This window comes from Bos taurus, chromosome 24 (assembly GCF_002263795.3).
Source record: "Bos taurus isolate L1 Dominette 01449 registration number 42190680 breed Hereford chromosome 24, ARS-UCD2.0, whole genome shotgun sequence".
In the NCBI taxonomy this organism is placed as follows: domain Eukaryota; kingdom Metazoa; phylum Chordata; class Mammalia; order Artiodactyla; family Bovidae; genus Bos; species Bos taurus.
In genome coordinates, this window is record NC_037351.1 from 42,224,403 (window position 1) to 42,239,416 (window position 15,014).

Here is a 15,014-nt window from a genome sequence, read left to right on the forward strand (position 1 = left end):
CTCTGTGGGAGAACACCCTGACTGCATGTCACAGCCACATGGCCAAGACAGGACCCAGCAATGGGAGAGGGAAGGGACAAGGCGAGCAACCAAACGGTCTCTAATAAGGATTTTAAAGAACAACCCTAACTCCTTTTGATGCCAACTCATCCTGAATAAAAAGAGGAGATAATGGTGAGATGAACTAGAAACATAGTGGACATTGATTACCTGCCGGGGTTTAGATAAATCCCTTCCCCTTCTTCTGGGTCTCAGTCTCATCATTTATGAGATGAGGGAACTAGATCTTTGAGCTTCCGTACTGTTTCATATTTTCAGAGGTGGATCCCCCAGCCTTTGAGGAGTTTGCAGCAGAAAGAGGCTGTGCACCCTGACCCGCCCGATTTTCTGTGTGGAATCAATGCTCTGACCACAAAGTCCTCTTTACCTTGTTAATTCTTGGGTGATTTCTGCCACCATGCAGCCCGCCCTCAGACCCCACACTACTGGGTTATTTGCAGTGGATTAGCTTGTCATCCAATCCAGGACAGTTTTAAAACTGAAAGGGATGAGCAGGAGCTTTACAAAAACAGGTGACAAATCTAACTGATGTCCTCAGGTCATTGGAGCCATCCCAGGGGCACACAGCACACACCTCAAATAATAAACACTCTGCATGTATCTAGGAATATTCCTTGGAATGTCACCAATGTTTCCTGAAGGAACTTTATTTTCTGGGAAGGTAGAGGATATCTGATTTCATACATCTGGATTTGAAAGAAATCGTGACTGTTCCAGTAAGTCAAATGGAACATAAGCACATTTGTTAGGTTCCTACTCTACTGTCTGCTGAAGGGAAAAGTGGGTGAGATGGGGCGGGTGGGACAACTCCTTGCAGGTTGGGTCCTTAAGGGGCTGGGCCACATAGAGCGTGTGGGTCCCCGCACCCCTGACGGGGGTGATGCTACCTGCCCCAGGGCATAGGTGTGCTGACGGCAAATGCCCACACCGGGGTCCCTCCCAGAAAAGACCACTGCTTCGTCAGAAATCAGCGTGGCTTCCTATGGACTCTGTTGCAGACACACAATTGTTTGGAAATTTGAAAGTTTCCTAAACAAGAACAACAAAAAAATGGAAGTTTTCCTTGGCCTTTAAGAAGAAGGAAAATATGTTCACTCCCTTACTAAGGGCATAAATGACCAATATTGTGTCTCCCTTTTCTTCACATTACAAATAATGAGTAAAAGGACATTGAAAATAATTTTAAAGGTGTTGGTTTTCTATTAGTAAGTTTGTTGATGGATTGACCATTTAAAAATGTTGGAGTATTTTGACAGTCTTTGTTAAAAGGCAATCAATGAATTTTAATATCTCCCACCTCACAGGTTTTGACTATGGGGGCAGATTTGTCATCTTGGATCAGATTTAAAGGCAGTTACTTGATTTTGTTTTAGCCAGTCTTTGTTTTCTTTTTCCTCTTATCCCTCCTAAAGTTGTGGTTTACAATATTTACTCACTTTCTTAACTAACCATATTATCAGTTGTTACACAGCTGAAAGTTACTAATCCAGGAATCATGTATGTTTACTTTATGAACAACTGATTTTCAGTTCACGTTCTAATTTTCTGTTTGATTCACTGGGTTGAGAGTTTGGTTCTGGAGCCACTATTCTTAAGCCAGGCTCATGCGTAAAATTCAGGAAGCCTGTGAAACGCCTGAAGTTCTATGGGGAAAAATGTGTAATTATGTGTGATTTTCCCCTTTGGGAACTAGTCTGCAGCCTTATGCACTGTCATAAGAAGTTCACATCCCTGTCAAATGGGGATGATAACAGTACATCTCAAGGGGTCTGTTAAGGAAGAAGTGAGGAAACCCCCACACAGTGCAGCCCCGGGGAAGGGTCAGTGCAGGGGCCCGTGTGAAGCAGGGGTGTGACCACACAACTCGGAAGGTGGGGCCCACAGAACCACTTCTCAAATTTTTACGATTCCTAATCATACAGTAAAATTTCTGAAAGAAGATGGAGAGCAACAGGTGGCAGAAGACTCTAGAACAGAAGATACTTTGTGGAACAGCGTTTTAAAGGCATTGAAGATGCAGTTCTCGATACAGGTACTCATTTTGTGTCAGGAGGCTCATCTGACTTAACTCCAGCTTGGAAATCCCAGTCCTGGGCCCGTGGGTCACATGGGTCTTTCTAATAATTTATGATTGATATCTGCTTCTCTCTGCTTGGACCAGGGGCAGCGATGCTCTGCTGGGCCATGCCCACGGAGACAGCCCAGAGCAGCTGGGCACTCCCAAGGTTCTGATTAGCCTGCACCTCTCCCATCACCTCTCACCTCTGTCATCCCTGTGGAAAGCAGCACCACTGTGGAGCATGTGACCTACCTGGAGATGCTGTCGTGGGAATCCAAGCTGTCCATCCTGTGGGCAGTCTGGGCACCTGCAGCAGTGCCAGCGTGCTCGTCGATGGTGTCCAGTCCCGACTCCCTGGACAGGTTCATGATGTGGTTCTGGTAGTACATGTGGATGCTCTCCCGGGTTGGGACGTTGCCCTGCGGAGAGGGAGACACTGTCACAGCCCTGTGCAGACATCAACGCTTCTCAGTACGGACAGCCCTCCGCCATCACACACACCTTGAGCAGGATGAAAAGCCAAGTTAGTCAAGCTGAGGATTGACGTCAACTCACTGAATTAATGGTGCCAGATGCTACTGGGTCATGCTGAACAGGGAACCCCTCCTAGTTTAAGGTTGAAGATGGTCAAATGTACAACTTGCAGTTATGAAATAAATAAACCATGGGGATGCAATGGTGACTAGAGTTAACGATACTGTATTGCGTATTGAAAAGTTATTAAGAGAATAGATCTTCAAAGTCTTCTTCACAATAAAATTTATAACAGGTGCAGTGATGGAAGTTAACTAGATCTACTGTGGTTATCATTTTACAATATACATAAATACCAAGTTATTATACTGTAAGCCTGAAATGAATAAAATGGTATATGCCACCCACATCTCAAAAAATAAAATTAAAAAATTAAAAAGGAATCCCTTTTCATATGTTGATAATTTTGCTAAGTGAGAGTAACCTTTCCAGCCATGAACTTTTTTTTCAAATGTAACCTAGAAACCATCTATGCCTATGTTTTGTCTTAGTCACTCAGTCATGCCTGACTCTTTACCAGCCCATGGACTGTAGCCCGTCAGGCTCTTTGGTCCATGGGATTTCCCAGGCAAGAATATTGGAGTGGGTTGCCATTCCCTTCTCCGGGGATCTTCCGGACCCAGGGATTGAACCTGGGTCTCCTGAGTTGCAGGCAGGTTCTTTACCTTCTGAGCCTCCACATGTGTATATTCCTAATTTTCCCTATGAGAAGTTTCAGGCCAAACTTCCCAGACTAAAGCGCATGATCCTTTATGAGATACAACAGAATCAGTGCAGCTGGGAACCATGGTGACGAGAGGTGACAGAGTGAACATGCTGGCCAAGATCCTAGGACTGTGAGTGTGGGTGTGTGTGTGTGTGGTGTGTACATTATCATTCTGAGCATGGAAAATACTGAAATATACCAAAAAAGCAGAGGGGTTATGCAAAGACTGGAGAGGAAGGATTTTGTCTGAGCCTCTGTGGAGGTCTGGACCCTGGCTTTTAGAACTTTTGTGACTCGGGCAGAAGCGAAGCAGGGTCTCGAGCAGGGCTACCTTCTTGATCTCTCTGGTCAGCATGCAGCGCTCGATCCTCAGGACAGTGGAGATGTCGAGGTGCTCCCTGGAGATGGAGTTGAGCCACGTTGTGAAACTGTCCACGGTTGCCAGAAACAGGACCCAGGTGAACTTCAAAATATTAAAGATCCTCTTGATGATGTTGTCTAGGAGGAAGAAGAGAACTTGATTTAAAGGGACATTGCACCCTCAGTCATGGTGCTGTGTGTGGAGCAGTGGTGTTTTATCAAAGGCAGCCCTGCCTGGTTTTGTCCTTGACCCTGACATGGAGAGACAGGGCCGTGGTGGGGACGGGAGGCACTGGTGTGCACAGGCATGGAAGTGGTGGGCAGGGTTTTCCACACCTGCACTGGCAGCACCCAAACCAAACTCGGATAGAACTGTTAACCTTTGGTCAACGTCGGGAGACGCATTAGGCGTTACTGACAAAATGGAGGCATGGCCCCACACCCCGACCCTTTGTTCCGTAGGCACGGACCCGGAATGAAGGAGTTAGGCTTTGTGATTCTGACTTGTTTTTTCCTTTTCTCGGCTGAGTTGACTGAAGAGAATATTAAGGTGCTTATTGTTTTTGAGAGGAGCATAAGAAGGCATAAAGCCTTCTGCAGCTGTGCTCAAAGAATAATTCATAAAGTTAATCACTGACATTTGTTTAAGGACTTTTACAAAAAAGTGTTCCAGGGTGAGCACACAGGCCCCAGCTTGAGGCCATGGGAGGGACTGCTATCTGAAGCCCATTTGTGAGAAAAGTGTTTATAGCAAAGGAGTTTGCTGAATTTAGGGCTTAGGAATAATTAAAATAGAAGCTAAAGATATAAGGATTGCTGTAATGTTAGCATATTCTACTATAGCTTATAGAAATTAGGGACTTTAGAGATATTATTAGCTAGAAGCCCTTTCTAAGAAATAGTGAGCTTAGGATACTAGGGGCAAACAGGACTTAGAAAGATAAATAAACTGAGGAGTGTGGTATGCAGCCCAGACATTAGCATGAGTTACAGGTTATTCACAAGGACACATGAGAAGAAGTAGATAAGCGAATTGCTGAGGCAGGAACTCCTTTTGAGGGGCAACAATGATTTATGGAGACAACAAATCTGGGTCAGTGGGAACTGAAAATATCAAACCTCTGACCTAATGCTTTTATAAAAGTATAAAAGAGAATCATAAGCTTGAAATAAACAGGCAGTCCAAGAAAAATGAGAAGCTGCCTCAGTTTCTCGCAGACACCGCCCACCCCTTCAAGTTGAATCCCTGGCTGCTGGAGCTGGACTCCGGCAGGTCAAAGCTTCAGTCGAAACAGGTCCATATAGAGACACCAGGTCTAATTAGAAGTACAGCCTGCATTCAAGGGTATTTGCTACTGGCCAGAAACAGTCTGAATCTATCCAAGTAATTGGTTCCTTTAATGCTTTTCTTGTTCTGTTGGTTCAGTAAGACTCTGATGTTTCCCACTACAGCTGAACTGTAGTTGAACACCTTTCAAAGGTATTTCGTACAGAATTCAGTCTACACACTAAGACTCTATCCAAACCCCTGTATCATCTTCCTCACATGTATTTAATGACACCAAGCTATGCTTACTATAAAATTCTGACTGTGTGGTCAGTCCTCTCCAAACCATAGGAGTCCTGAGATGCCCACTGACCCTGGGCCACCTCCCTCCTCTTGGCTGTGTCTGGGACCCGCCTGGGGAGCTGCGTGTGACCAGCTCACCTCCGACGCTCATCTCTACCCCCGAGTGGTCATGTAGATTTGGGAAACTTGGCTAGTTTTTCTCTGCCTTGGTTTTTTTCTGTGTTAAGTGGGGAAGAGGGCTTTGAGGGAGTTGAACAAGCTAATGTGTGTAAAGCTTATGGCAAAGGAGACAAGGTACTCGAAGCAGAGGCACTGTTACCAGGAAAAAGTTTGCAGGAATAACAGGGTGTTGCCCCACAGACAGCAAGACGATCGTCTGGACGTGGAGGCCCGCTTCAAGGACCGTGCCTCTGAGGGCTTGGAGAGCCTTTGGGAAGTCTCGTTTTGTGTCAACAGATGGCATCCATGGATGTATTTGTGTCCAGCACAAAAGAGCCTGAACACCTTGCCTGTGGGTAAGTGGTGCACCCAGGACTGCCAGCCCTGAGGCAGAGGAAGCCATGTGTCTGTGGAGCCAGAGAGGCATGTGGGTTCACTGCATTCAGAGGGTTTTGTTTCTCCTCTTTTTTTTTTTTCTGATGCAGAAATGTTCCCCCCAGTCTCAGGCTTGGTGAAGCCCACATGCCACTGGGCCTGGGCTGGGGCTCAGAAGATGTGAGCTCTGTCCCTGACAGTGTGGAGTCCTGAGCAGATGCGCTGGGATTCAGGTTTCTTCGCTAAAAGGAGGAGTCAGCCCAAGCCCTGGAGGCTGCTCATTTCCCAGTGTACTTACCACTCACGCGTGCTCAGTCGCTTCAGTTGTATACGACTTTGTGCAACCCCGTGGACTGTAGCCTGCAGGTGCTTCTGTCCATGGGATTGTCCAGGCAAGAATACTGGAGTGGGTTGCCATTTCCTCCTCCAGGGGATCTTCCCCACCCAGGGACTGAAACTACCTCTCACTTCACTCCTTTTCCATGACTTCTAAATGCCAATATTTTGGGGGGCCTCCATGCTGATGGTTTCCCTGGGACATTTATAATTTGTTCCCAACTCCCTTTCATAGGCATTTGGGTAAAGGACTTTACACATGGACTCTAATCCGACATCTCATCCCACAATGCAAAGGTAGGTCTCATTTTCAGAGTCCCTTTGCAATTTCACTAGAGATGCAATTTCACGAGAGATGAGATTTCAAGGGATGCTGATTATTGAGTCACAGTCCAGAAACAGGATTTAATTCACTGTTTCCAGGCAGCCTTCCTCACGCACCATCTGGGCAAGAAACATAGTCCCACTCCCAGCCCCTGCCCCCACCTCCCTTGCTGATGGGCATCTTCACTTTGTTACCTGGTCCATCAGACTTCTTTTTGACTGGCTCATCCTCCCGGTCTTCCCACTCCACAGGACCTGCCAAGAGTGTCCAAGAAACATGAGTTACATCCTTTCAGGGTAAATTAACACTGATGCTACACTTCTGGACTGAGAGGAATTTTATAATGAAATCTGGGACGTTCCGCCTATTTGAAGAGCTCCCAGAGAAGAGTTGTCAGAATTCTGAGCTTTCAGATTCTCCTCACTTGACTTCAGAATGAGTATTGCGGAGTTGGGGATGGTAAACCAAATTGTTTGGTCAAATCTTTCCTGCTTCCTGTTGTTTAATGGCCTGTGAGTTGAGAGTGGTTTTTGTATTTTCAATAGTTGAAAAAAAGTCTGAAGAAGAAGAATATTTTATGCATATGAAAATTATATAAAATTCAAATTTTGGTGGAACATAGCCATGCCCACTTGGGGACATACCATCCAAATCTGCTCAAGAAGGCAGGGTGAGTTGCAGCAGGAATCTACAGTGCAAAGCTTATCATATTTACTATCCAGCCCTTTATAGAAAAAGTGTGCTGACTGCTGTTAAAAACTATGAGGTTGTAATTTTGAATACCTTGAGGATCAAAATACAGAACCCAGAAACATACCTAAGACTAAATGGGAGATTAACACTGTCAAAAGGAGCATTTAAATTAATAGAAAAAGAAAGATTCATTTACCAAACAGGCTTAGCATAATAGATCTCCGCTTCAAAGAATAATAAAAATTCAAAAGGTAAATAAAATTAAGAGGAAAATACAAGAAAACATATGCATAACACCTGGGGGGGAGACTTTCTTAAGCAAGATGAAAATACAGAAATTCCAAAAAGAAACCTACTTGAGAGACCTACTTGACATCAGAAAAAAATTAAACATTACTTAGAAAACGTACACCATGAACTAAAAGATAAGCACTGGGTTGGAAAAAAAGATACTTGTAACACTACAAAAGGATAATATTCCTAATATAAGTATCTCCTAGATTAATAAAGACAATCCAATAGACTATTATGAAATGTGATAAAAATGTTTAAATCTTGGATTTGAAAGTAAAATTTATTTACTTTTGTATTCAAATTTTTTTCATTTTAATATTTACCAAGAAAATTTGAAATAAAACGTTCAACCTTATTAGTTTCATTAGTCCATGGAATTCTCCAGGCAAGAATACTGGAGTGGGTTGCCATTTCCTTCTCCAGGGGGATCCTCCTGACCCAGGGATTGAACTCAGGTCTCCTGCATTGCAGGCAGATTCTTTACTATCTGAGCCACCAAGGAAGCCACCCCTGCCCCCCACAAAAACCAAGAAAATATGAAATAAAAAATATTCAACTTTATTAGTTAGGAAAATTCAAATGAAAACAAAAGCTGTTTGTCATCCTTGAAAAGACACACGATAAAAAGAGTAGTAACAGCCCATAGGACAAAGCTCCAGGGAAATAGACATTCCTACACCTCATACAGAGGAGTTTAAATTTCTAAAATCTCTTGGGAAAATATTTATTAAAGTAAAAAAAAAAAAGCACCCACTTTAACCCAGAAATTCCACTTCCGATCATCTATTTTGGGGAAAGTGTGTGTTCTTCCTGCTTTTGCCATGCATTTAAACACACACACACATGACTACATATGAATTTTTGTGTGAGGAAATCCTTGATAGTGTTATTTATTGTGGCAAAAATTTGGAAGCAAATCTTATATCCATTAGCGATGGAGGAGTTGGATAAATTATGCATATCCATATTACAGAATATTTTGCAGCTATTAAAAAAGGATGATATAGTTTTATAAATACTTAATTGGAGAAGTGTTCATGATATATTGTTAATGAACATACAGGAGAATCTGTGCAGCATGGACTCACTTTTGAATCAAAGGAAACAGTACCTGCCCACAGGTATGTATACCCAGGAAAGGGGTTGAAGAGAACACAACCCCTGCAAAGATTTGGTGCCTTAGGGTAGCTTTCCAGGCTATACTGCATCCGCTTCCTTACTGCTTGACTTGCTACATCCTCAGTGTCTTAATTTTGCCTTTTTAAACCAATCAAGTAAAATAAAATGAAAGCTACAGGAGGCAGCAGGGAGCAGAACGGTCAAAAAAGAGAACAGCTTTGCCATTAGAGCTCCATTAGAAGTTATGTTTTCCTTTTCTTTTCTTGTTTGAATACATTTTTAATTTCACAAAGAATCAATATACACATTTCCTTTGTAAAGAATTAAAATATAACAAGCCTGAAGGTTTCTTTAATCCTACCCCTTACTCTCAGCCTCCCCACCTCTTCTGCCAGAAGTCACCACAGCAATTAACTGGCTAAGTTTTCTTCCCAGTCTTTTCCCTTGTGCATTTATACACGATTACATGCATCCATTAAAAACGCAAAACATTGTCTGGAGGCACTTCGGTTTCGTTTCGTAAGTGGTTTCATAATGTGCATGCCAGCATGCTTTTCACTTAACAGTATGTCAGGAATTGTTCTCCATGGCAGTTCAAAGTAATTCATTTTGCTTTTTAACCTCCTAAATAGTATGCCGTAATATACTGGTCACATAATTTATTTGGTTCTTCTTTACGTGGACATTTAGGATATTCCAAATTTTCGTTAGTGATAATGTTTGATGAATATTGTTAGACACATGTGCTTGTGAATGTGAAAAAAGTGAAAGTCGCTCAGTCGTGTCCCCATGGACTGTAGCCCACTAGGGTCCTCTGTCCATGGAATTCTGCAGGCAAGAATACTGGAGAGGGTAGCCATTCCCTTCTCCAGGGGATCTTCCCAACCCAGGGATGAAACCCAGGTCTCCCCAATTGCAAATGGATTCTTTACCAGCTGAGCTGCCAGGGAAGCCCATGTGTATTTGTGCTTATGTGCAAATATTGACTCATGTGAAGCCACACACCTGGAGGTGGGAGGGATCCCCAGTAGGAGACACACACTTAAATTTTCCGATTGACATCTGCTCTCCAAAGTGGAGGTGCTGTTTACAATACCACAGACACAGACGCCTCCTCTAGCTCCAAACAGAGCACAGACGCCTCCTCTAGCTCCAGAGCTATGTTTACATTCTTACTAATCCAATCGATTAAAAAAACAGAATGTCAAAATATTTAGTTTGCATTTCTCATATTGAGCTACTTAGTGAAACTGAGTTCCTTTTGGCTGTTTCTATTTTCTGATCTTGAATTACTTTTCATACCCATTCACTGGGCTAAATTTTTCTTTTGCTGACTCTCAGAAGTTCTTAATATAGCCAGAACACTGATCTTTAGTCTGATACATAATAAAAACATTTTCCCTGAGCTCCCCACTTGCTTTTTAACTTTGTTTTGGTGTGTTTGTCGTCATTTCCTCCCCTTAGAAACATGTTTCTATCATATGTTTTTGAATGAATTGATAGTGTTGAATACAGCACTGGTAGATATGTTCCATTTTTGGCCCTTGACTGCTCTTTAAGTGTTCTTTCCCTTTTTTTTCTTGATCAAATTTCTAAAGGTTCATCTTTCTTATTTTCCAAGAACAGCTTTTCACTTAATGATCAGGTCGTCTTCTATGTCTTTTCGATGACTTAATAGCCACCTAAAAATTATTATTTTGCTTCTACTTTCTTTGGGGTTATTTTGCTTCTATCTCTCTTCGCATTTTATTAGATGTACCTCAACATAAATTCATGTTTTAATTTATTCCAAGACCTGAGAAAGGGCAAGTAAAAGCCTTTGTGTTCTTTAGACATTAAAAATTTCATTCCTCCCAAGCTTGTCCCTGGTCCGATGCCTGTCAGCTGCAAGCCCTCTCCATCACTCACCCTCCCCGGATTCTTTTCTCCTTCTTTTCTGTTCTTCTCTTGCAGATCTTTTTTTCTCTTTGCGCCTCTGTCGGAGTGCTGTTTTAGGGTCAGTAATCCAGGCTTGATAAACAAACTGAAGGGAGAAAGTTTCATTATTTTCTGAACTTTTAATAAATTGAATTAAAGAAAAAGGAACCAACACCAAGCTTCCTGACTTTCAGAAATATATATATTTTTTCTCTCAACATGAATTAAACCTCCCTGTCTTACACCTCTCAATATACTGAGCTGACCAGTGCTCACTGGCCATGAAATAAAATGTGAAAATAGATGTTATAGGCATGTATTTTGTTCAGTATCAGACAATCATGAGATTCTCTAGAATCACGAATGCCCACTTCTCCCCCATCCTCCCATCCTACTATATCTCTGACACTTAGCTCCTGATTCCCTTGTGTGACACATACTAGGCATAAGCTAGAAGGCTGGCTAAGTGTCATTCATTTTCTCCCGACACACATAAAGTTTGAGTCAAGACCGAAACATCTTTTGTTCATTTACTTTGGGAAATTACTTTTGCATGTTTGATACTCTCTCTTGTGAGTAACAACTATTACCAACAACTTGAGAAAGAGCTTTGTAGATTGATCAGTATTTGGAGAGGAAAGATACTGTGCTGTGAAGGTTAAGAGGTTATTCCAGAATGGGTGGAAGGAGAACAGGGGAGCTTTAGGTCACCTTCTGTCATTTTCATTCAAGAGCTGAAAACAGTTGCATTAATACATGACAACCAGTAAGCACAACAGAGCAATTTTGAATGTCCCGCCCACCAACAGTGTCCCAAGTCATGCAGAAGGAACACAAAGAAAACCCTGGAACGCAAAGTCAGCCATCCACAACCATGAAGCCGGGCAGCATGCTCAACGTGCAGCCACGAACACAGCTGGTCTCAGGGAAGCTGGGTTTCTATCATGAAGATAAAGGAGGAGGGGCACTTGTAAACCCCAACACTTTCATTTTATTCTATATTACTTTCAGATTTCTGAAATCCTTGAAAAACACAGTGTAAACAAACCACTGGCATCATAGAAGTGAAGGGGAGTTTAACTTTTCCATCCATGGAAATGTAAAGGTGGTGGGTTACTGGGTCAGAGCATTTCCTCACAGGTAGAAATCTGAATCTTACGGGCAATTCACACACATACAAGATCTGTATAGTTTCTGAATAATAAACCCAGGAGTCAAAAAAGTTATCCTAGTTTATGCCAGAAACATATTTTGAAAAGGAAAAGCGAATTGCAATTTGAAGCATAAGCACCAGAAAAAGGAATTTATGGTTGATGTTTATTGAGCATGTTAACTGGAGATTCTATTAAGAATATCTCTGAGGTTTAGGTCGTTAATAGGCAAACTTGCTTCAGCAAAATATTGATTCTTTAAAAGAATCTGAACTGCTAAATGAAAGAAATTTTCAGGCTTAAGAAATACATACTGTGACATTTCCTTAAAATAGTGTTATTACAATATTGCTTTTGGATAATGCAAAAATGCCAAAGTGGAAAATAAGAAAGTGATTCAGGATTTGTGAGTGTACTACGTGTACAATCTTTTGCTCTGAAGAAAAATGAAACTCCTAGGAGACAAGAGAGGGGAGGAGAGAGCAGGGGAGGGTTTAGGACAGAAATGAAGGTATCTTGTAGAAAGGGTTCTGGCCACACCGATGATGCCTCATTAAAATGGTGTTCCTGGTTCTACATGTGGTCCTTCAATGACTGATCCTGCTGGTGTTTCCTCGCTGAGATGAGTGTTTGAAGAAAGGAGGGAAGGGGAGGATCTTAGGACAAGTCCTCATTTGTAGGAAAATGACCTTCATGTCCATGTTTGGAAGTACAAATATTTTACAGCTCCAGGAACACTGGACTGAGGATCAGACTATTTCTGGGAAAAGTTGGATGATGAAGGAGGAAGAGGAAGCATCCCAATTCTTACTGAGTTAAGACACTGAATTAAGCTTCTTTCTGAAATGTCTCAATTCCGAAGTCTCAGTGGTAACTACCTCCCAGTGTCATGGGTATCTCTGGAGAACAGACACATGAAGAGCTAATCTTGGGTAGAAAAACACACGAAAATGTGTATAAATGACATCGACTTCTCCATCTGCGGCTGCCACTAGCCTGTACCCAACTTCATCTCAGAGCTCACCCTCAGTGATTTCATCTTAAATATCAGGGAAATGGGATTCCTTTTACTGAAAACTTCTTACGCAAAAAGCATTTACTGTTTGAAATAGGAGAGGACTTTATTGAAGTGGAGATCTGTAACCGAAGTTGGTTAAGTTTTCTAAAATGTTTTTTAATCCAGTTGTGATCCAGAACTTTATGTTGTTGGTAAGAAGATAATTTTTTAAACTAAGACGGGGAATAATCACATTGTAATCTTTCATATAAATTCTTAAACATGAATGGAAAGATACATAGGCAGTCATAAAAGGGGAAAAGAAAAGAAATCCAAGGAAGCAGCAACAGAGAATATTAAACTAGAACTCAGAAACCTGGCGTTTTAAAAAGGGAAGAAACCCAGGGGTCTAGACTGTGCTATGCAAGGCAGAGCAGCTTTTAGGTTCAACTGAGAGCTTGAGAAAAATCTAGAATTTCAGGTCCCTCTGGACCTGATATAATTTAAATAACCTGCGTTTAAATAAGACCCCCAGGTAAAAGGGGAGAAGCCTTGGTCTCCCTTGCTAGCCACACCCTTGTGGAGCATTTTGCTAGTGTAAATGCATGCTCCAGTTTAAGGCAGGAGAAGCGGCTTTCTATAAAGCACAAGAGTAGTGAGTCACTATTTATGATTTCCAATTATGAAATGACCACAGCAGAGGTAGCTAGATACTTTCTGTTGTGTGTTGGGTGAATTAACAAATAACTGGAGCAGTTCATTCAGCAGTGTCTCTGATGATGTGGACTGTGGAGGCTGGGTGGACCGTCCACAGCAGCTCAGGCCATTGAAGAGAGACACTGAACTTGGGCAGAAGATGCCAGAAGAGTCCAATTTAGGAAGATGCAGGCTTAACTGGGAGCCTGAAAGGAGACGGAGCAAAACGAGTCGTTTTTTTCTGTTTGTAATTTTACCAGCTTTCTGAGAAATGGTCATGTTTTGACACATCATATCTGATGCATGCAACCATAGGTGACCCTTTTAACATGAGACGTGACTTAGGCAGAACTACAAGAAGATTTGTATCTGCATTTTCTCTTTCTATTTTTTAATCAGCTCTGATGCTGACTGAAAAACAAGAATCACCATAATAAGGAATTTGGCTTCTCAGGACGATTTTTGGAAAAATTTGCCCAATATTTTAAATTCTTCTCATTCCTTCATTGTAAGATGTATAGAACAGGGAAAACGCAGATGTGGGGCAGCAGGGGTCTGCCCATCTAAAGGTCTACGGAGCGGAGGGCCACACACCACACATCAGTAAAATGTCAAATACCTTTGCAGCTCTGATTAAATACTGAAGAATAGTTTTGGGAAGTTTAATGATAGACTTTGGCAAGGCTAAAATGGCTGATGCAAACTTCCCAATAGCTCTCTACAAAGAAGGACAAAGCAAGAGTAATTAGTAGAAAAAACCCCCCAAAACCGATCACTTAATATAAGACATCAGTACGAGTTTGGCTCTACAATTATACCGACTGGGTTAAAACGTGCTCATCTCTGAATGTGTAATAAAATGTGCCCTGCTTGTAGGATAGGAATAAAGAAAATGATTTATCATTCATGTAATCTGTAAAAATGGTGAAGACGACCCGCTCTCTCCTCTGCTGCCTGATGAGTGAGGATTAGAAGGAAACGCGTTGGAATAAAAATAAACAAGTCATTAGTGTTGAGCAAGCCAGCTGCACACATGCACACGCTGTCATCAAGAAACACACGCGGGCAGCAATGGGGCAAGTGACAGAGCATCATCAGAGCCAAGTGTCCCCGCGAACAACTCAGTTCTTCACTTTCACTAGGGAGACAGGGTGGAGGTAAGCTGCCAGCTTGGGAAGACCCGGCCAGCAAGCAGACACTGGCCTCATGGAGGCATCATGAGACTGGCCGGATGTCCATCTGTGTGCCTTATAGTCTAACAGTGGGGAAAGAACAGCCCTGTGTCTGCTCCCTTGTAATGGAAATCTACCGAGTTTTCATCCCATATGTAACTCTACTGACAAGCCCACATCTTTAACAAACACTGATGATAAAATTGCTGGACACACGCTACTAGGCTGGTGACTCATGTCACCAAGAACGATACGGCAGGTTCTGAAAAAGAGAGGCAGTTAAGTTGAGAACATCAAAACTGGGCTGGAGGTTTTTATGATTTTAATACAGTCTAAAATCTTTAGAAGTACCAAGGGAACTGATTTTCAAAATTCAAAATGACTGTTTTCAAAACAAAGCGAGGATTTTATTTTCATGGTCGGCTATTTCTCCTCTGGAACTGGAAGTCCACTCAAGTGATCCAAAGCTTGAAACGAAGTACACTCAGGGC

General features: G+C 42.2%; 1 protein-coding gene across 3 annotated transcripts in view; it reads right to left on the reverse strand.

Annotated features, from left to right (window-relative positions):
- Window positions 1-15,014, reverse strand: part of PIEZO2 (piezo type mechanosensitive ion channel component 2) — a 252,900-nt gene that overhangs the window by 25,204 nt on the left and 212,682 nt on the right. For 2 of the 3 annotated variants that reach the window (XM_003587787.6, XM_059881053.1), the window contains exons 33-36: window positions 10,499-10,613; window positions 6,679-6,738; window positions 3,691-3,857; window positions 2,372-2,538 (exon numbers count right to left, since the gene is read on the reverse strand). In XM_003587787.6, coding sequence (XP_003587835.2) covers window positions 2,372-2,538; window positions 3,691-3,857; window positions 6,679-6,738; window positions 10,499-10,613 — 509 coding nt within the window. Of the gene's footprint in view, window positions 1-2,371; window positions 2,539-3,690; window positions 3,858-6,678; window positions 6,739-10,498; window positions 10,614-13,970; window positions 14,070-15,014 lie in introns of all 3 variants that reach the window. The other variant, XM_059881054.1, reaches the window with a different exon arrangement.